The sequence below is a fragment of the Schistocerca piceifrons genome, chromosome 3, assembly GCF_021461385.2.
Source record: "Schistocerca piceifrons isolate TAMUIC-IGC-003096 chromosome 3, iqSchPice1.1, whole genome shotgun sequence".
Taxonomy (NCBI): Eukaryota; Metazoa; Arthropoda; class Insecta; order Orthoptera; family Acrididae; genus Schistocerca; species Schistocerca piceifrons.
In genome coordinates, this window is record NC_060140.1 from 481,654,295 (window position 1) to 481,675,550 (window position 21,256).

The window sequence follows — 21,256 nt, forward strand, 5'->3', positions numbered from 1 at the left end:
GGAGGTCCCAATAACTAATAAACCCCTCCCCTCGTGTGCCTGCTCGGACGTTGCTAAAGGAGCAGCCACATGTCCACTCACAAGCAGAGCGGGCGATACCACACGGCCAGCCTCCACATTGATCCTCCGCCTCGCGTGCCGCGAACGCCGCTGAACCCACCACTCCCCTTGGGGAGAGGATGGCCGAACCGCACCCGGTACCCGCGAAGATGTCTCGACAACAGGGACAGTGGGTGAAGCATGTAACACCTGAGGTGAACCATGCGACGCACCAGACCCCCACTGCCGCTACACTCCGAGGCAGCAGCCTGAAGACGGCTGACCGCGGCCATCAACACGTTCAGCTGTTCGCGAACAGTGGCCAGCTCCTCCTGCGTCCGTACACAGCAGTCACACATCCTATCCATCCTAAGGAATCAATTTACTGTAGAGGGTTAATCAACTTTTAACTAGACTGCTAATTCATTAAAGGCAGCCGATAGTTGACTAAACTGTGATTACTAGACACTTCTCGTAGAAAACAATGAAAATAGCACTACCTGTCTCTGGACTTTATTGAAAACAAACACTATTAGTACTGGCACTATGGCTGACTAAAGGGACTCTGGCTGTATTCAAAACAAACACGAAATCTATGGAACACTATTACTAGCACTCGACAATTAAAGCTTCCTAAAAGCAAAAACACATGGAAGCAGAAGTGACAAGTAAGAAAAATACAAGAAAAATTAACGTAGCTCGCTGCACAGCAGACGTGAAGCAGACGGTAGTTACCAAAATGATAACGGAAGTTCTGGAATGTCTGTGGAGTGCCTGTTACAGTATTAATTATGAAGTTTCAAAAGAACAACAATGCGATGGCGTTATCAGAGCATTTTTTCTTATCATCACTCTTCTGACTGCGAATTCTTCTCCTGTGCCAATCGTTTCATCTCAGAACCGAACTTCCAACTTACATCTTCATCTACATCTACATCTACATGGATACTCTGCAAATCACATTCAAGTGCCTGGCAGAGGGTTCATCCAAACACTTTCACAAGTCTCTATTATTCCAAACTCGTATAGCGCGCGCAAAGAATGAACACCTATATCTTTCCGTACGAGCTCTGATTTCCTTTATTTTATCGTGGTGATCGTTCCTCGCTATGTAGGTCGGTGTCAAAAGATATTGTTTGCATTCGGAGGTGAAAGTTGGTGATTGGACTTTTGTGAGAAGATTCCGTGGCAACGTAAAACGCATTTCTTTTAATGATGTCCAGCCCAAATCCTGTATCATTTCTGTGACACTCTCTCCCATATTTCGGGATTATACAAAACGTGCTCCCTTTCTTTGAACTTTTTCGATGTACTCCGTCAGTCATATCTGGTAAGGATCCCACACCGCGCAGCAGTATTCTAAAAGAGGACGGAAAAGCATAGTGAAGGTAGTCTGCTTAGTAGATCTGTTACATTTTCCCATTGTCCTGCCAATAAAACGCAGTCTTTGGTTAGCCTTCCCCACAACATTTTCTATGTGTTCCCTCCAATTTAAGCTGTTCGTAACTGTAATACCTAGGTATTTAGTTGAATTTGCGGTCTTTAGATTAGACTGATTTATCGTGTAACCGAAGTTTAACGAGTTCCTTTTAGCACTGATGTGGATGACCTCACACTTTTCGTTATTTAGAGTCAACTGCCACTTTTCGCACCACTCAATTATTTTTTCTAAATATTTTTGGAGTTTGTTTTGATCTTCTGATGACTTTATTTTGTCGATAAACGTCAGTGTCATCTGCAAACACCGAAGACGGCTGGTCAGATTGTCTCCGATATCGCTTATGTAGATAAATAACAGCAAAGGGACTATAAAACTACCTTGGGGAACGCCAGAAATCACTTCTTTTTACATTCTCAATTATTTGCTGGATGTGCTTAAATCTTTTTCTTCCTCTTCAGTTCCTACCCTCTATAGCTCCCTTTAGTACCGTGGAACTCATTCCGTTGTGTCTTGACTGACGTCCTTTCATCCTGTTCCCTCTTCTTGTCAGTGCGTTCCATATATTCCTTTCCTTGCCAAATCTGTGCAGAACCTCGTCATTTCTTACCTTATCGCTAAATCCATACATGTATCTTCTCATCATTACTAACATTCTACAGGAGCGTGTATACAATGTAAATGGCATATTACTATATACATAAGTAAGTCTACTTTGGGTCCTCGGATCAATACCACAATGCCAGGTCTTGTAGGCCATTACATCTCGATCGGCGAATTATTCAAGGATGCAACAGTGAAAAAATTCGGAAAAACAGTGCCGCACTGCACGCTGAGCGCCTAGCGAGTCGGTGACGCAACCCGCCCGACTTGGCTCGGCGTCAGGCCCGGACTCACCAGAGTAACGCGCTGCCAGTAGGGCTACAGCGCGCGTCCGGGATAACCCACTCCTGCTGGTGCGTGCAGAGTCTAAGTCCCTTATCAGCTCGTTACTGACTGAAATCCTTTCATCCTGTTCCCTCTTCTTGCCAGTGTGTCCCATATATTCGTTTCCTCGCCAAATCTGTACAGAACCTCGTCATTCCTTACCTTATCAGTGCACCTAATCTTCGACATTCTTCTGTAGCACCACACTCAGGTGCTTCGATTCTCTTCTGTTGCGGTTTCCCCTCAATCCACGTTTCTGAGTTTTATCACGAATAAAATGCTGTTCTAAAAATAAAGATGAAACATTTATTTTCATTCACATGTACATACATGTTGTTCGAGTGTCAAAAGTGAATTCGCTTTCAGTCTTCCATTTTAGATCGCCTCTCCTTACTGAGATTTCGAATGAGTGTCCTCGGTCCTGCAGCACGCACCGCACAATACGTCAGCTTACTCCGGCACTACTGCGAGAACCGCGGCGACGCTCACCCACGCGGGGAGACGTGGAGACTCAGACGGAAGATTCGTAGCTGAGGCCGAGCGCGAGGCGCGGTCACTGGCAGAGGGGTGTGGTGGTCGCGGGCCGCAGCACGTCGCTGCCGCGGTCTCCCTTGCCGCCCTGCTGCGCCGGGTGCGGCGCCTTGGCGTCGTGCAGGTGGTTCATGGCGGCGTCGAAGCTGACCCCCTGGTGGCGGTGCAGCAACCCGGAGCGCGCTCGCTGCCGGTCTCCGTGATGCGCTGCACTGCTGTTGCTGCTGCTGCTGTTGTTGTTTCCGTTGCCGTTGCCGTTGCTGCTGCTGTTGTTGCCGGAGCTGGGGGCGCCAGTGCTGTCGAGCCGCGGGCAGGAGGCGCTGTGGGGTGACAGGGCGGCGGCTGGCACCACGGCGGAGACCGCCTCCGACGCCGCCATGGCCGCCGCCAGCTCCTCCTCCCACGCCTTCTCCTTCTGCTCCATCGCCAGCACCCTCTCGCGGTTGTACACTCTGAACTCCGGGACGTGACTCAGCTGATTCTCCGCTGGCAGGTCGCAGTCAACCTGAAACGGACCGCGGAATGGGGCATAACGACAGGCGACGTTACCGACCAATGGTGATGTGTTCACATTAGAACAGTGGTTCCCAATCTGGGAGTTATTATCTGATGAGAGTGAAAGGTATGTGCTAAGGTCTGATCAGGGTAGCTCCAGAAAATAAAATCGGTAGTTGCCAACCGCAAGGTCGAATGAGTATAATATCTTTGAGTAGGAGGATCTTTGATGGATAAGAGGGCCGGGTGCGAGCGGGCAAAAAGAAAAAAAAGTGTGCCCGTCCGAGACTCGATGGTTCAAATGGCTCTGAGCACTATGGGACTTAACATCTATGGTCATCTGTCCCCTAGAACTTAGAACTACTTAAACCTAACTAACCTAAGGACATCACACAACACCCAGTCATCACGAGGCAGAGAAAATCGCTGACCCCGCCGGGAATCGAACCCGGGAACCCGGGCGAGGGAAGCGAGAACGCTGCCGCACGACCACGAGATGCGGACCCGAGACTCGAGCTCGGGACCTTTGCCTTTCGCGGGCAAGTGCTCTACCACCTGAGCTACCCAAGCACGACTCACGCCCCGTCCTCACGGCTTTACTTCTGCCAGTACCTCGTCTCCTACCTTCCAAACTTTACAGAAGCTCTCCTGCGAACCTTGCAGAACTACTGAAAGAAAGGATATTGCGGAGACATGGCTTAGCCACAGCCTGAGGGATGTTTCCAGAAGTTTGGAAGGTGGGAGACGAGGTACTGGCAGAAGTAAAGCTGTGAGGACGGGGCTTGAGTCGTGCTTGGGTAGCTCAGGTGGTAGAGCACTTGCCCGCGAAAGGCAAAGGTCCCGAGTTTGAGAGAAGATATACAGGTTGGTCAGAAAATGTGTGGAATGCTTATAGGGATGTTACAGGGCAGGTTGTACTTAGACATAAATGTTAAGAAAAAGTTCGATACATTGCTCCGTTTCCGAGTTATTTAGCGTAGAATTTAGCCAATCGGGGCGTCGGGCGCTCACACTCAAGCGGCCTGCCAGGAGCGGTGTTGCCCAACGAGTGCTTTGTCTCGTTAGCTGAAACTTGAATTTACGCGCCGACGATCTGATTGGCTAATTTGAATGCTAAATAACCCGGAAACGGCGCAACGAATCGAATTTTTTTCTTAACATTTATATCTCAGTACAACCTGCCCTGTAACATCCATACAAGCATTCCACACATTTTCTGACCACCATGTACAATCATTTCAAATTGGTTTTTGTTAGATAATGTTCAGAGTTAGGATTTGTATGTCCAAAGTATGACGCAGTATGCGTTTTAGAAAATTTTTTGTAAGAGTGATTCGTGCTACAAAAATCTTTGAAATGGTCTGATCAGGGTCATACACAAAACCTATATATATATTGTTAAAATTTTAAGTCATACACAAAACCTACCATTTCAAACACTTTTGTAGCACGAATCACTCTTATAAAAAATTTTCCAAAATATATATTGAGATCAACATTGTGTTTAAATCTAATAGCCTGAATCATAATCCACGTCCTTAGCTAGTATTGAATACGAAAATGAGTAGTAAAGTAAAGTTTCCCACCAATGAAAGAATGTACATCTACATCTACATGAATACTCTGCAATTCACATTTAAGTGCTTGGCAGAGGGTTCGTCGAACCACAGTCATACTAACTCTCTACCATTCCACTCCCGAACAGCGCGCGGGAAAAACTAACACCTAAACCTTTCTGTTCGAGCTCTGATTTCTCTTATTTTATTTTGATGATCATTCCTACCTATGTAGGCTGGGCTCAACGAAATATTTTCGCATTCGGAAGAGAAAGTTGGTGACTGAAATTTCGTAAGTAGATCTCGCCGCGACGAAAAACGTCTTTGCTTTAATGACTTCCATCCCAATTCGCGTATCATATCTGCCACACTCTCTCCCCTACTACGTGATAATACAAAACGAGCTGCCCTTTTTTGCACCCTTTCGATTTCCTCCGTCAATCCCACTTGGTAAGGATCCCACACCGCGCAGCAATATTCTAACAGAGGACGAACGAGTGTAGTGTAAGCTGTCTCTTTAGTGGACTTGTTGCATCTTCTAAGTGTCCTGCCTATGAAACGCAACCTTTGGCTCGCCCTCCCTACAATATTATCTATGTGGTCTTTCCAATTGAAGTTGTTCGTAATTTTAACACCCAGGTACTTAGTTGAATTGACAGCCTTGAGAATCGTACTATTTATGGAGTAATCGAATTCCAACGGATTTCTTTGGGAACTCATGTGGATCACCTCACACTTTTCGTTATTTAGCGTCAACTGCCACCTGCCACACCATACAGCAATCTTTTCTAAATCGCTTTGCAACTGATACTGGTCTTCGGATGACTTTATTAGACGGTAAATTACAGCATCATCTGCGAACAACCTAAGAGAACTGCTCAGATTGTCACCCAGGTCATTTATATAGATCAGGAACAGCAGAGGTCCCAGGACGCTTCCCTGGGGAACACCTGATATCACTTCAGTTTTACTCAATGATTTGCCGTCTATTACTACGAACTGCGACCTTCCTGACAGGAAATCACGAATCCAGTCGCACAACTGAGACGATACCCCATAGGCCCGCTGCTTGATTCGAAGTCGCTTGTGAGGAACGGTGTCAAAAGCTTTCCGGAAATCTAAAAATACGGAATCAACTTGAGGTCCCCTGTCGATAGCGGCCATTACTTCGTGCGAATAAAGAGCTAGCTGCTTTGCACAAGAACGATGTTTCCTGAAACCATGCTGATTACGTATCAATAGATCGTTCCCTTAGAGGTGATTCATAATGTTTGAATACAGTATATGCTCCAAAACCCTACTGCAAACCGACGTCAATGATACAGGACTGTAGTTAGATGGATTACTCCTACTACCCTTCTTAAACACTGGTGCGACCTGCGCAATTTTCCAATCTGTAGGTACAGATCTATCGGTGAGCGAGCGGTTGTTTATGAGTGCTAAGTAGGGAGCTATTGTATCAGCGTAATCTGAAAGGAACCTAATCGGTATACAATCTGGACCTGAAGACTTGCCCGTATTAAGCGATTTGAGTTGCTTTGCAACCTCTAAGGTATCTACTTCTAAGAAACTCACGCTAGCAGCTGTTCGTGTTTCAAATTCTGGAATATTCCATTCATCTTCCCTGGTGAAGGAAATTCGGAAAACTGCGTTCAATTACTCCGCTTTAGCGGCACAGTCGTTGGTAACAGTACCATTGGCACTGCGCAGCGAAGGTATTGACTGCGTCTTGCCGCTTGTGTACTTTACGTAAGAGGCCTCTATGCAATATGTATGTGCAATTCATGGCTTGAAATCGATTTTGGTCGAACTAACGAGCAAAGTTAATTCAAATAACTAATTTTATGCCATTGCGCAACTAGCATTATTCAAGTCAAGATATATTTTTATTAAGTAAACATCTGGGCCAAAAGTTAATTTCCCAGTACCATATTACTGCCATTGCACAAACGGCATTATTCTCTTAAACTTGATTGCTGAGTCAAATACATGTTGCATTTCTGGCAAAATGGAGGAGGGCAAGAAACAAGTTCACAGACGCAGTCAGACGCAGTTTAGTTGAATAATTAATTTAGAACAATCTATCAATGATACAATCAAAATAAAAAAGGAAACAATTTTGGTTACCTACTTTGAAGTGGTAAAATGAAATTTTCCGAGGGATAAACATTAAAGGTTTCGGTACTGTTTTGGTCAACAAACTGAATTGTTTTTGGAAGTCATTATTATTACCACTACTTTGCAAGATTGCAGTGCTAGGTGGATAATTTACCAACAATTACATTTTTTTCGAATACTAGCCTTAACGTGTGGCACAATATCAAATAAACATATAGACAACTTGTTCCTTACGAAGTCCACCCATTACACACAGTCTCTGTATCAGGCACTTTTGACAGTAACACTATAAAAAATTGTTCAAATGGCTCTGAGCACTATGCGACTTAACTTCTGAGGTCATCAGTCGCCTATAACTTAGAACTAATTAAACCTAACTAACCTAAGGACATCACACACATCCATGCCCGAGGCAGGATTCGAACCAGCGACCGTAGCGGTCGCTCGGTTCCAGACTGCAGCGCCTAGAACCGCACGGCCACTCCGGCCGGCGACAGTAACACTGAGGCATATAAATAACATGCAGGGTTTTTCCGTAAGTGCGTGAGAAATTTTAACAGGATGTAGAGGGTGCGCCACTGAACAATATGAGGTACGTTACCTGGGGTCGGAGAAGCTTTCTTGGGGAGATAATAGGAATAAAATCACACTACTGTGTACTTTTCTCTTTACATCAGTTAATTGCAAATACCATAATCGACACAATGAATGTACCATTTCTACAGTCGGCCGCGGTGGTCTAGCGGTTGTAGGCGCTCAGTCCGGAACCGCGCGACTGCTACGGTCACAGGTTCGAATTCTGCCTCGGGCATGGATGTGTGTGATGTCCTTAGGTTAGTTAGGTTTAAGTAGTTCTAAGTTACAGGGGACTGATGACCACAGATGTTAAGTCCCATAGTGCTCAGAGCCATTTGAACCATTTGAACCATTTCTACTGTATCTTAAAAAATGTGCCGAAACTGATGGCCATCAACCTCCGTGCTCGCTTGACATCGACGAATATCCCTGGTTTTCGAAGTACATGATAGGCAGCTACAACTATGGCAACTAATTCCATCTCTGTATCCATTGCGATCTCATACACAAGTGACTTTAGAAATCCCCGTATGAAATAATAAAAGGGATTCAGATCACATGACCTCGCATACGTTGGATTAGGACCTTCCCTTCCAATCCAGCGACGAGGAAATCCTGTACCGGTACTGCTCCACCGTGTTGTACTGTACTTCTCTGAATAGCACTGAGTAATGTGCTAAGTTAAAAAATGGTTGAAATGGCTCTAAACACTATGGGACTTAACATCTGAGGTCAACAATCCCCTCGACAGGACTACTTAAGCTTATGTAATCTAAAGACATCACACACATCCATGCCAGCGGCAGGATTCGAACCTGCGACAAGGGCAGAGCGCAGTTCCGGACTGAAGCACCTAGAACAGCTCGGCCACAGCGGCCGGCAATGAATGACTCTGTCGTTGATTCGTAGCACGTTGTGTCACAGACAATGTAAATACGGTACAACAGAGCCACTTTATAGACAAGTAATGTAAGCAAAACTTGAAACATGGCTTCCTGGTAATCAGGCTCTTCCTCCTTGTCTCCTTGCAGGAAATAAATAATCAACATGTAAATAAATAGCACAGTACGTGTATACTTGTACACGTTCTAGTTGCAAATAAGCTGGAAAACAGTAATACTGCTAGACAAACCGGTAGACAGGTTTAATTCCATATCTCCTTAAGCTGACTTCTCCGAGCCCAGCTTCCTTGCTTCAATTTGGTCAGTGGAGAATTCTCTATGCCTTGTTACATTTTTGGACGCTCTTACGGAAATCCCTGTATACACACAAACGAACAACCTGACGGCATAACACAACAGTAGCTACGAGGGTCAGTCCGTAATTCACGGCAACTATGGTATATCGAGCGAATGTTTCGCATTACTGTAAATACTGTACATTTGAAAGCCCGCGGCAGACATTACCGAAATCAAGCGATCGCATTCGAGAATGGCTCGGTACCAGCGCCCGAAACATTCAGTATGAGCTGAACGTGCTACGGGATGGATCTGCCGACCTCCCCCGCCCCACCCCCCCCCACCCACCCCCAACCCCCACCCTCATCCAATCTACTCACCAGACCTTAGTCTACGCTACTTGGACCTCATTCCACAACTAAAGAGACCACTGCGTGGGAGGCGTTTTGCAGATATGGTGAATATCCTTGCAGCATTTCGACGACAGGTGACACACATTGATGGCAATGCCAAAGGTATTCATAGCCTACTCCATCATTGTAAACGCTGTGCGTATGGACTGGGAAACCGATTTGAAGCACAGCACTTGATTCTGATTCATTTTTGTTCGATTTGTACTAGTGCACAATGAATTTACCCAAAGTTCCAACGAGGGTGATTCATTTCAACTTTACCCTGACCTCCTGTACTGGAGGCATTCAGATATACACTGTCGCGAGATCCTCAAGTTGTCGCATTATCACAAAATATACCATAGTTGCTATGACTTATACAATGACCCTTGTATGTAATGGCTACTACACTGCTGTAGGATCTACATTGTATTACTATTATAATTATTAGTTCCAGTGATAGGATAAAACGCATTGGCTGCCTGAAGTCTTCCGATTATTGTGAGCTCAGAACCAAGGAGTCTGGCAGACACAAGATTCACAAACAGTAGTCCTCAGTATAGTGCAAGCCTTTTAAAATAATTGTCTTTAAACGGGGATGCAGGGTGTGGGTGCAGCGAGTGACTCTAGGGGGACGAATGGACGAATGGAAACATATCACTAGCCTCGATGAAGAGAATTAGTTTTCTTTCCTGACAAGGAGTTGTAGATACCGCTCACGATGCACTGAAATTTGCTATATCATACCACAAAAGATGCTGATAAAAATAAGGTGTACCAATTTTCTCATTGTCTAATTCGTATATGGTTTAGTAAAACACTTGCAAAAACTAAATTTATTTATCTTTGGTCGTTGTGAAAATAAAAGTGTTCAGGGAAAATTCTTTTTCCTTCTAAAGTTTAGCTAGGCCCTAATGCTGATGATAGTCGGCGGAGGAGGAGGTGCTACCTAATATCCTATTGCACTCTGGGCTAATGGTCTCACAAACACTGGGAATAGAAGAAACGTCAAGACGTCAGTTCGATTACACCAGTACTTACAAGGGGAACACTGATTTTGGTAGCTTATTACATTTATGGTACATGAAGCTCAGAACACAAATACACCTCCCCCAAAGCAGTTCGACGGAACTCACAAAGATACTAGAGAGAAGCAGCTTTGTAGGTTTGCCGCCGTTTTTAGTAGCTTAAACTGTCGGAGTGGTCTTTCTACATGCGAGGTGGCTTTGCGGTAGAGTGCTCGCCTGAAGCATTTGGGGGAGGGGGGCTGGGTTCGAATCCTCGTAGAATGAAGTTTTTAAAGCAAGGTACATGTGATCTGAGCATTTACATGAGGTATGAAATACAAAAAGGCGGAAAAAATTTAATTTGTAATTTTTTTAATTGTACAATATTGATTAAAAATTCTTTATAAAACATGGGAATACAATGAAACGTTTTTTTGCAACGAAACCTGGACTTTTATGTGCAATAAACAATTATGAAAAATAAGGCATGTTTTTTTCATGAAAATGGCAATTGAATGTATTAGTTACCATATATTCGATTAATTTTATATTCAATTGACGAAGGTATTCGAACTCGACGGAAAAAATACGAAAAAATTATGACCGAAACGAGACTCGCTCTAGCGATTACCATTTTCGTGCGCTTTATGTATTCTGCTCATCAGGAAAACGCTCATAGAACATTTACCTTTGTCTAAAAGTTTTTATTGTATCTGGAATCGAAACCGTACCTCCCCCCAGACAATGGGCGACCACTGAACCATATGACAACTCTGCTAGTTGAAAGGACCCTCTTAGAATGAAAATTTCACTCTACAGCGGAGTGTGCGCTGATATGAAACTTCCTGGGAGATTAAAACTGTGTCTCGGACCGAGACTCGAACTCGGGACCTTTGCCTTTCGCGGGCAAGTGCTCTACCAACTGAGCTACCCAAACACGACTCACGCCGCGTCCCCACAGCTTTACTTCTGCCAGTACCTCGTCTCTTACCTTCCAAACTTAACAGAAGCTCTCCTGCGAACCTTACAGGACTAGCACTCCTGAAAGAAAGGATATTGCGGAGACATTGCTTAGCCACAGCCTGGGGGATGTTTCTAGAATGAAATTTTCACTCTACTGCGTAGTGTGCGCTGATATGAAACTTCCTGGCAGATCAAAACTGTGTGCCGGACCGAGACTCGAACTCGGGACCCTCTTAGTTTACCATAATCAAAATGGCCGGAAAACTTCAAATCCATGTTGTCAGGTACTTTTTAAAGTTACATCGGACTGTTTTGGGGGAGATGTACACTCCAAGACAAAAACAAACAACGCACCACGAAGAAATTATCCGAATGAGACGAAAATCGGAACATGTGTACAGACTAACAAATGGACACAGTTTCAGAAAAAACTGGATATTTATTCCAGAGAAGGAGTTACAAAAACTTGCGTGAGTCCACCTCTGGCACTTATGAAAGCATCTACTGATAGACTTGTTGGATGTCCTCACAAGAGATATCGCCCCACATTCTGTCCAATTGGTGCGTTAGGTTGTGAAAAATTCAAAGGTACTTGGAGGGTCCTTCGCTGGTCATCGGGGCCAGATGGAAGTGGGACTCATCGCTGAAGACAATTCTACTTCAGTCATGAGATTCCAGGCCGAAGACGTGTCTGGAAACGCCTCGGACGGGTCGGTTACCACAATCAAGGTCGCCCGCCACACAGCCCCACGTCTGTGACAGCTGGGGTGTCATCTGGATATCTTTGGTTGTCATCCGTGGCATCCTTGTAGGGCAGCGACACGTCGAAGATATTCTACGCCCCTTTTTGTTGCCCTTACGTTTCAGTAAGACAATGCCCGCCCGCTCATAGGGGGAGATGGGCCGCTTGTCTTTGTACTTGCCAAACCCTACCTTGGTCATTGAACATAATTTGGCACGATATCCCTCAAGAGGACACGCAACAACTCTATTATAAATTTCAAGTTGAATAACTGCCATCCCATTACGATAATTCCTTCGTGGTGCGTCAATGTTCTATTTTTTTTTTTTTAACTTAGGGTCTATTTGAGTTCAGAGCTTCACGCACCATACATATAAAAAATTTCAAAAACCCTATTGCCGGGCGGTCCGTTTCTAGCGGTGAAGGTGATGTTTGAGGGATGCTAAAACGAAATAACCACATGAAAAATGTGGAGAAATCGAAAAAGAAATGATTGTTGCGAGGACTGAATCAGTATACAGACACCTCAAGACAGCATTCTATGAAATTATGAGCAAGGGCGGTAACATTAAAAGTAAAACGGATATTCCACCGTTCAATGCAGAGGAGAGAGCGGATGGACGGAAAGAGTATATTGAGGGCCTCTACGAGGCGGAGGACTTATACGTTGACGTGACAGAACAGAAAAGAGGAGTCGATAGGGAAGATATCCAGTATTAGGATCAGAATTTAGAAGAGCTATGGAAGACTCAAAATCAAATAAGGCAGGAAGGATGGATTCCATGGAATTTCTAAAACCACAAGTGGCAACAAAACGACTATTCACGTTGGTGTGTAGAATGTATGAGAACTGGTGATATACCATGTGACTTTCGGAAAAATTTTATCCACACAATTACCAAGATTGTAAAAGCCGACAAATGCGAGAACTATCATGCAATCAGCTTCATAAATGTGCATCCTGACAAGAATAATATGCAAAAGAATGGAAAAGAAAACAGAATCTATCAGATGAACATCGGTTCCGTTTTAGGAAAAGGGACCAGTGAGGCATTTCTGATATTTTGGTTGATAATGGAAGCAAGACTGAAGAAAAATTAAGACACATTCATAGGATATGGAAAAAGCGTTTGACGCTGTAAAATGGGGCTATATGTTCAAAATCCAGATACAATAAGGACGGGTAATATAAAGTATGTAAAAGAGCCAAGAGCGAAGATTAGAAGACTTTAAACGAAGTGCTCGAATTAAAAACGGTATAAGACAACGACATAGTCTTTTGTCCTTAATGTTAAGTCTCTACGTCGCAAAAGCAGTGCCGGACATAAAAGAACGATTCGAGAGTGGGATGAAAATTCAGAGCGAAACGATATCAATGTTAAGAGTGGCTGATAACATTGCTATCTTCAGTCAAAGTGAAGAAGATTCACATGACATATTGAATGGAATGAAGTCTAATGCGTATAGAATATGCATTGAGAGTAAAACTCGAGAGTAATGAAAAGTAGCAGAAATGAGAACTGAGGGCAACTTAACATCATAACTGGTGATCATGAAGTAGACCAAGTTAAGGAATTCTCCTACATCAGCATCAAAATAATCAATGGCGGCACTGCAGTCATGGCCTGTGAGGCTGGTCCCGGCGGAGGTTCGAGTCCTCCATCGGGAATGGGTGTGTGTGTCTGTCCTTAGGATAATTTATGTTAAGTAGTATGTAAGCTTAGGGACTGATAACCTTAGCAGTTTAGTCCCATAAGATTTGACACACTTTTGAACAATCAATGGCGGACTGAGCAAGGAAGGGATCAAAAGCAGTACAGCACTGGCAAAATGGCATTCCTGGCCGAGAGAAGTATCAAACATAGACTTTAATCTGAGAATGTACTTTTTGAGCTCAACATTTTATGGTAGCGAAACGTGGAATGTGGGAAAACCAGGACAGAAGAGAATCTAAGCATTTGCGATGTGGTGCGGCTGGCGAATGCTGAAAATTAGGTGGACTGATAAGGTAAGGAATGGGGAGGTTCTCCGCAGAATCGGAGAGAAAAAGAATACGTGGAAAACACTGACAAGAAGAAGGGACAGGATGATAGGACATTTGTTAAGACGTCGGGGAACGACTTCCATGGTACTGGAGGGGGCTTTAGAGGGTGAAAACTATACAGTAAGACCGAGATTGGAATACATTCAGCAAATACAGGGTGATAATTTTCACAACTATATGAAATAAAACCATCATAATTTCTGAACGGATTGCATCAGGACGTTCAAACTGCACGGGTGGGCAATGAGCATGATGGGAATTAGTGTGCGCATGGGCACGCACCTTGTTGTCGGGCATTTGCAAGTGAAAATGTCACGGTACAGCGTGCCTGAGGGTATAGTGCTTGTGAAAGAATACTAGACGTGCAATAACAACCCGACTGCGACTCGAAGGAAGTTTGAAACCCAGTTCAAGCTGGAGATAAGCGATCCAGTTGTCCTAACAATCAAGAATGTGATTCCCAAATTTGAGAGAATAGGTAGAGTTCGTGATGACAGTGTTCGCAATGTCGGTCGTCCAAAAAGGGTGAAAACGCTTGGAAACATTTAGAAAATTGGCGCTGTGCTTCAAACCAGCTCCAGGAAAACTATCGAACAAGCTGCTCAGCAGATGGGAATCAACAGGGAGACACTGCGACAAATTGTTGGTGAAGACCTGCATCTCACCCCTATTTTTTTTTTTTTTTCTTTTCTGAGTCATCAGTCTTCTGTGTGGTTTGATGCAGCCGCCACGAATTTCTCTCCTGTGCCAACTTCTCCATATCAGAGTAGCACTTGCGACTTACATCCTCAATTATCTGCTGCATGTATTCCAATCTTTGTCTCTCTACAGTTTTTGTCCTCTGCAGCTCCCTCTAGTACCATGGAAGAGAGTCCCTGACGTCTTCAAAATGGTTCAAATGGCTCTGAGCACTATGGGACTTAACATCTATGGTCATCAGTCCCCTAGAACTTAGAACTACTTAAACCTAACTAACCTAAAGACATCATACACATCCATGCCCGAGGAAGGATTCGAACCTGCGACCGTAGCAGTCGCGCGGCTCCGGACTGAGCGCCTGGAACCGCTAGACCACCGCGGCCGGCCCTGACGTCTTAACACATGTCCTATCATCCTTTCCCTTCTCCTTGTCAGTGTTTTCAGTGTTTTCCACATATTCCTTTCCTCTCCGATTCTGCGCAGAACCTCCTCATTCCTTGCCTTATCAGTCCGCCTAATTTTCAACATTCGTGTGTAGCACCACATCTCAAATGCTTCGATACTTTTCTGTTCCAGTTTCCCCACGCACCATGTCTCACTACCATACAATGCCGTGCTCCAAATGTATATTCTCAGAAAATAAGACGCGCGGAGTAGCCTTGCGGTGTGAGGCGCCTTGCCAAGGTTCGCGCGGCTGCCCCCTTCTCCCCCCATCCCTTCCGTCGGAAGTTTGAGTCCTCTCTCGGGCATAGGTGTGTGTGTGTGTGTGTTAAGCCTAGGGACCGATACCGGTGACCTCAGCAGTTTGATCCCATAGGAACTTACCAAAAATTTCCACATTTCTCGGAATATTATTCCTCAAATGAAGGCCTATGTTTGATACTTGTAGATTTCCCTTGGCAAGGAATGCCCTTTTTACCAGTTCTAGTCTACCTTTGACGTCCTCCTTGCTCCGTCCGTCATTTGGGTCATTGCGTATTTTGCTGCCCAGGTAGCAGAATTCGTTAACTTCATCTACTACGTGATCATCAATCCTGATGTTAAGTTTCTCACTGTTCTCATTTCTACTACTTCTCATTACTTTCGTCTTTCTTCGATTGACTCTCAGTCCATATTCTATACTCATTAGACCGTCCATTCCATTGAGCAGATAATGTAATTCTTCTTCACTTTCACTCAGGATAGCAATGTCATCAGCGAATGGAATCACTGATACCCTTTCACCTTGAATTTTATTTCCACTCCTTAAACTTTGTTTTATTTCCATCATTCCGTCTTCGATGTACGGACTGAACAGTAGGAGCGAAAGACTATATCCCTGTCATACACCCATTTTAATCCGAGAATATCTCCGTCCTGGTCGCCCACTTTTATTATTCGCTCTTAATTCTTGTACATATTCTATATTACCCCTCTCTCCCTATAGCTTATCCCTATTTTTCACATAATTTCGAACATCTTGCACCACTTTATATTGTCAAACGCTTTTTCTAGATCGACAAATCCTATGAAAGGGTCTAGATTTTTCTTTAGTCTTGCTGCAATTATTAACCACAACGTCTGAATTGCCTCTCTTGTGCATTTACGTTTCCTAAAGCCAAACTGATCATAATCTAACACCGTCTCAATTTTCTTTTCCATTCTTCTGTATATTATTCCTGTCACCAACTTGGATGCATGAGCTGTTAAGCTGACTGTGTGATAATTCTCGCACTTGGCAGCTCTTGCAGTCTTGGAATTGTGTGGATGACATATTTCCGAAAGTCAGACTGTATATTGACAGACTCGTACATTCTACACACCAACGGGAATAGTCGCTTTGTTGCCACTTTCCCTAATAATTTTAGAAATTCCTGTGGAATGTTATCTATCCCTTCTGCCTGATTTGACTTTGATTTTCATTCTAATACTGGATCCCCTAGCTATTCTAAATCGACTCCTGTTTCTTCTTCTACCGCATCAGATAAATCTTCTCCCTCATAGAGGACTTCAATGTACTCTTTCCAGCCATCCGCTCTCTCCTCTACAGTTAACGATGCAATTCCTGTTGCACTCTTAATGTTACCACCCATGCTTTTAATTTCACCGAAGGTTGTTCTGACTTTCCTATATGCTTAGTCAGTCCTTCCGAATAAGTTTCTTTTTCGATTTCTTCACATCTTTCATGCAACCATTTCGTCTTAGCTTCCCTGCATCTCCTATTTATTTCGTTCCTCAGCATCTTATATTTCTGTATTTAAGAATTTCTCTAAATATTCTTGTACGTCCTTCTTTCACCGACCAGCTGAAGTATTTCTTATGTTATCCATGGTTTCTTTACAGTTATGTTCTTTGTGCATATGTTTTTCTTGCCAGTTTCTCTGATTGCCCTTATTAGAGATGTGCATTCCTCTTCAACTGTACTGCACATTTGACTGTTCTTTATTACTGTATCTACAGCCTTAGAGAACTTCAAGCGTGTCTCGTCATTTCGTAGTTTTTCCGTATCCCACTTCTTTGCTTATGCATTCTTCCTTACTAATCCGCTAAACTTCAGCCTACTCTTCGTAGCTACTACATTGTGATCTGAGTCTATATATGCTCCTGGGTACGCCTTACAATACAGAAACTGATTTCGGAATCTGTGTCTGACCATGATGTAATCTAACTGAAGTCTTCCATTATCACTTGGCCTTCTCCAAGTATTTATACCACCTCCTCCTCCTCTTGTGATTCTTGAACAGAGTATTCGCTATTACTATCTAAAACTTGTAACGAAACTCAGTCTTTCACCTCTCTCATTCCTTGTCCCAAGCCCAGGAATATTAGATTTTCGTCCCCATTTACGTACTGTATTAGCCTTTCAATATCCCTATATAATTTCTCTATCTCTTCATCTTCAGCTTGCGACGTCGACATACCTGAACTATCGTTGTCGGTGTTGGTTTGCTGTCGATTCCGATAAAAACAACCCTATCACCGATCTGTTCACAATAAGACACTCTCTGCTCAACCTTCCTATTCATAACGAGTCCTACTCCCGTTATACAATTTTCTGCTGCTTTTGATATTACCGTAGACCCACCTGACCAGAAATCCTTGTCTTTTTTACATTTCACTTCACTGACCCCTACTATATCTAGATTGAGCCTTTGTTTTCCCTCTTCAGATTTTCTAGCTTCCTACCACGTTCAAGCTTCTTATTTGCCACTCAGTGACTCGTAGACCGTTATCCTTTCGTTGATTATTGAATCTTTTTCTTATGGTCACTTCCCTCTTGGTAGAAAAACATACGACTTCTTTATGTAGGGCTATATTAAAGGAAGGTGTAGAGCAATAACGCCAAAACCATTTCCGAGCTGAAAACAACTATTCAAGAAGTCATCGACAGCATCGATGTTCCGACACTTTCTACTTCACATCATCGCCAATGATGGTAGGCATATCTGACGTGTCATAACCTAAATCCGAATACATGTAGTGACGTTTACATGTTGAATATAGTGGGTGCATCACGCAGTTTGTAAATAATTTGCGTATTTTTTCATGTAGTTCGATAATTGTTGGCACAGTAGAGGAATTCGTGGTGAGCCGCACCAGTGAGAAGACTAACGCCAAGAGAAAAGTGAGGTACATCCGTGAAGAAGTCAAAAGCACCTGCACACCATGATGTACTGCGAATCTGGCCGCGATGAAACACACAGACGAGTGAGAACTCCTACGGAAGCTTAAGGCAGGCGCTCCTTCCACGCATCTTTAGTGAGCGTAAGAGAAAAGGGGGAAGTAATAATTGGTACCAGAGCTGCCCTCCTCCACAAACCGTAAGGTGTATACAAAACTACTAGGTAGGATAATTGTTTCCAGATTAGAATTTAGTCTGACTGAAAAATCCATATTTGAGTTATACATATGTGCATTCCAAAACTCACCATATCAACACTCACTGACCCCTGTATCTCTCGCAAAGAGCGCTGCTTGGCAAGGCGTTTTTTCTTCTTGTGAAGTGGTCGGGTTTCAATTATCATCTCTTCCAGCTCAAAAGTAGGATCGCAGTTGAGATGGTCCTTCTGCAATAAAATAATTGTTTCATTATAATGTAATTTACGTGTCACGATTTAGTTCTTTAAAGACAAATGACCTTAACGGTATTGATATATTTACGCAAATGTGCAGACAAAAACACCTTTAACTCATCACCGAAAATTTTGTAGCTGAGGGCTAGTAAACAGAACTTTATGCTGAAGCAAATGAAGATTAGTGATTAACATGTAACTGATAGTGTCGTTATGGGAGATACAGTATCATTTCCATTAGAAAGTATGGCGAGGGAAGTCAGGCATGGAATTTTCTAACATTCGTGAGAATTGCTTAGAGAAACCACGAAAGACGAAAACGAATGAGAAATGGATTTTTACTCTTACTAATTGAATCTTGTGTCTTCCCACGCGCACCGCTTCACTAACTAAATCATAGTGTATCGCAATTTACGTAATTTTAAACTGATTCAGAAGTATGTATGTTGCAGTAGTTATTCGGCAATGAAGAGGCTGGCGCAGATGGAGCAGTATGGTGAGTAGCATCGAACTAGCCTTTGGGCTGAAGACCACAATAACAAATATATGGCAACTGATATAAATAGTGTTCGTTGCTTTGCCCCTTACGTCTAGGTACGTGTAGTTCAGGTCTGTATCAAAAAGCGGGTTTCCCTAACTAAATTCCTCGACTGTTTCTGACAGGGCGAACTTTGTTTTCCGCTTGCAGCTGAATATGCAAACAGAATTCAACTCGTTAACCTTGTCCTGCAGAACTTTAAGTAGCTCTACGTGAGTTGCCTGCCTGTGGAATGTGTAACCCGCTTGCCAACGGGAACATATAACAAGCTAAATGAGCACTGTACATGATATACCTTGTATAAATGCGTGTGCGTGCTTCTAAAATCTGTTTGTGTTTAAATGAGCAGTATCAACAACGAAGATAATTTTTTAAATTAACTAAGGAAAGGACAGCGCATGGGCACCACTCGCATAACCCAAAGACATGAATTATTCTGTCCTGAATCATAGTAAAATTGGCTACAAGTACTTCTAAAACACTAACCAAATGAAGAATAGTTACAGAGCTTAAAAAGTGTGTTCATCTCCATTTCCCCCATGTACGACTCTGTTATGGATAGCTGCGATTATTTACGATTTAGAACAAAGTGAATGTGTGAAATGTATGTCGACTTTTATTTTGTCCATGTATGACTTTTGGGGATATCTGCAAATATTTATGAGCTGAGACAAAATTAAATTAAATTTCTTAATAATTTCTTAAAATAAAATTAATTTCTTAGTATTTCACTTTCCATTTACCTTATGTAAGAAGTGTAAAGGATCAGTAGCTGCAATGTATCCCACCATTTCTCGCACTGTGGTGATCAGTGAAAACAGCGCAGTCTATCTCCAGCCACAAATAGTAATCGTTAAACTCATGACAATATCATTTTCTAGTAACGTCTAGAACGTTTAAATGCATATATTTGCTTGCAGTCATCGCACTGAGCCAACAGACACTATGATCTGAATAAAGGATTAAATTTCTTGATATTCCCCTTTCCATTTTCCTTATGTAACGAATGTAAACGATTTCTAGTTGCAATCTGTATCACCCCTTCTCTCCCTGCAGTCAACAATGAAAACAGCGCAGTCTATCTCCAGTCTCACTTAGAATCGTTGTACGCAAGACACAACACGCACAGTAAAGAATGGAAACGATTGCAGATACACTGTTTCGTCTACTCTTCAATCTCCCAGACAACGACAACACCGTACAACACTACATTTTAGCAACAACGGTAGTTCGACAAGAAATATGTTGAGATATTAAAATATTGTCCTCAAACGAGACTATCTTCCATATCTTCAGCTTTCACTGTCTCTGATTCGGCAAATGATCTAACTGAGATTCCTAATGGCTCTCTTCAGTGTCAGAAGATAAGATATGTAAATGCAGACTGTCTGTGTAGCGATTGCGATTGATTTAAGTGAGAAACTATACTCCAAATTACCAAATTCGAGTCGCAGCCTGGCACTGAATTTTGATGTAAAGAATTTCATGGTAACACCCAATAATCAAACCGAGGCTTCATATCTGATCATTCGTCATGGTAACAATACAAAGAGATTATGATTAAAGTTAGAGTTTCAACTGGTGATTCGCCATACGACGGCTATGATGTGAGTTGCACATCAAACCAGCGGTACTGTGCAATGTGCATGAGTGCTCAAGTCTGGCATTCAATAGTTGTGGCACTATTAGCTAGAAAAGCCCGTCCATCCCGGCAACGTCGTACCACATCGGATGGAAGAAATCTGTTTTTAACTGTCCTGAACCCTCAAACCACAGAAAAATGCCACAGTGATATCGGTTCTTAACTGTCATGACAGCGGCCAAGACATGTTCAATGTGTTGTCCGCCGTTTTTGGTGCAAGTTGAAATCGAGGAACAAAATGTTCCACAACAGATCGGAGCGTCTCAGGGGTTTTACTCAGAATGTGTTGCGGAATGCGTGCCTTCATTTCAGCTACATT

At 43.2% G+C, this 21,256-nt stretch overlaps 1 protein-coding gene and 1 non-coding gene across 2 annotated transcripts in view; both read right to left on the reverse strand.

Annotated features, from left to right (window-relative positions):
* Positions 1–2,747: 2,747 nt before the first annotated feature.
* Positions 2,748–21,256, reverse strand: part of LOC124789737 (serine/threonine-protein kinase 32A) — a 603,517-nt gene continuing 585,008 nt past the window's right edge. Inside the window, exons 9-10 of the mRNA XM_047257189.1 lie at positions 18,614–18,751; positions 2,748–3,440 (exon numbers count right to left, since the gene is read on the reverse strand). Of these exons, the coding sequence (XP_047113145.1) occupies positions 2,958–3,440; positions 18,614–18,751 (621 nt within the window). The 3' untranslated portion in view covers positions 2,748–2,957. The remainder of the gene's footprint in view (positions 3,441–18,613; positions 18,752–21,256) is intronic.
* Positions 11,120–11,194, reverse strand: Trnas-cga. The gene has a single exon. It is a non-coding gene; the product is annotated as a tRNA-Ser (tRNA).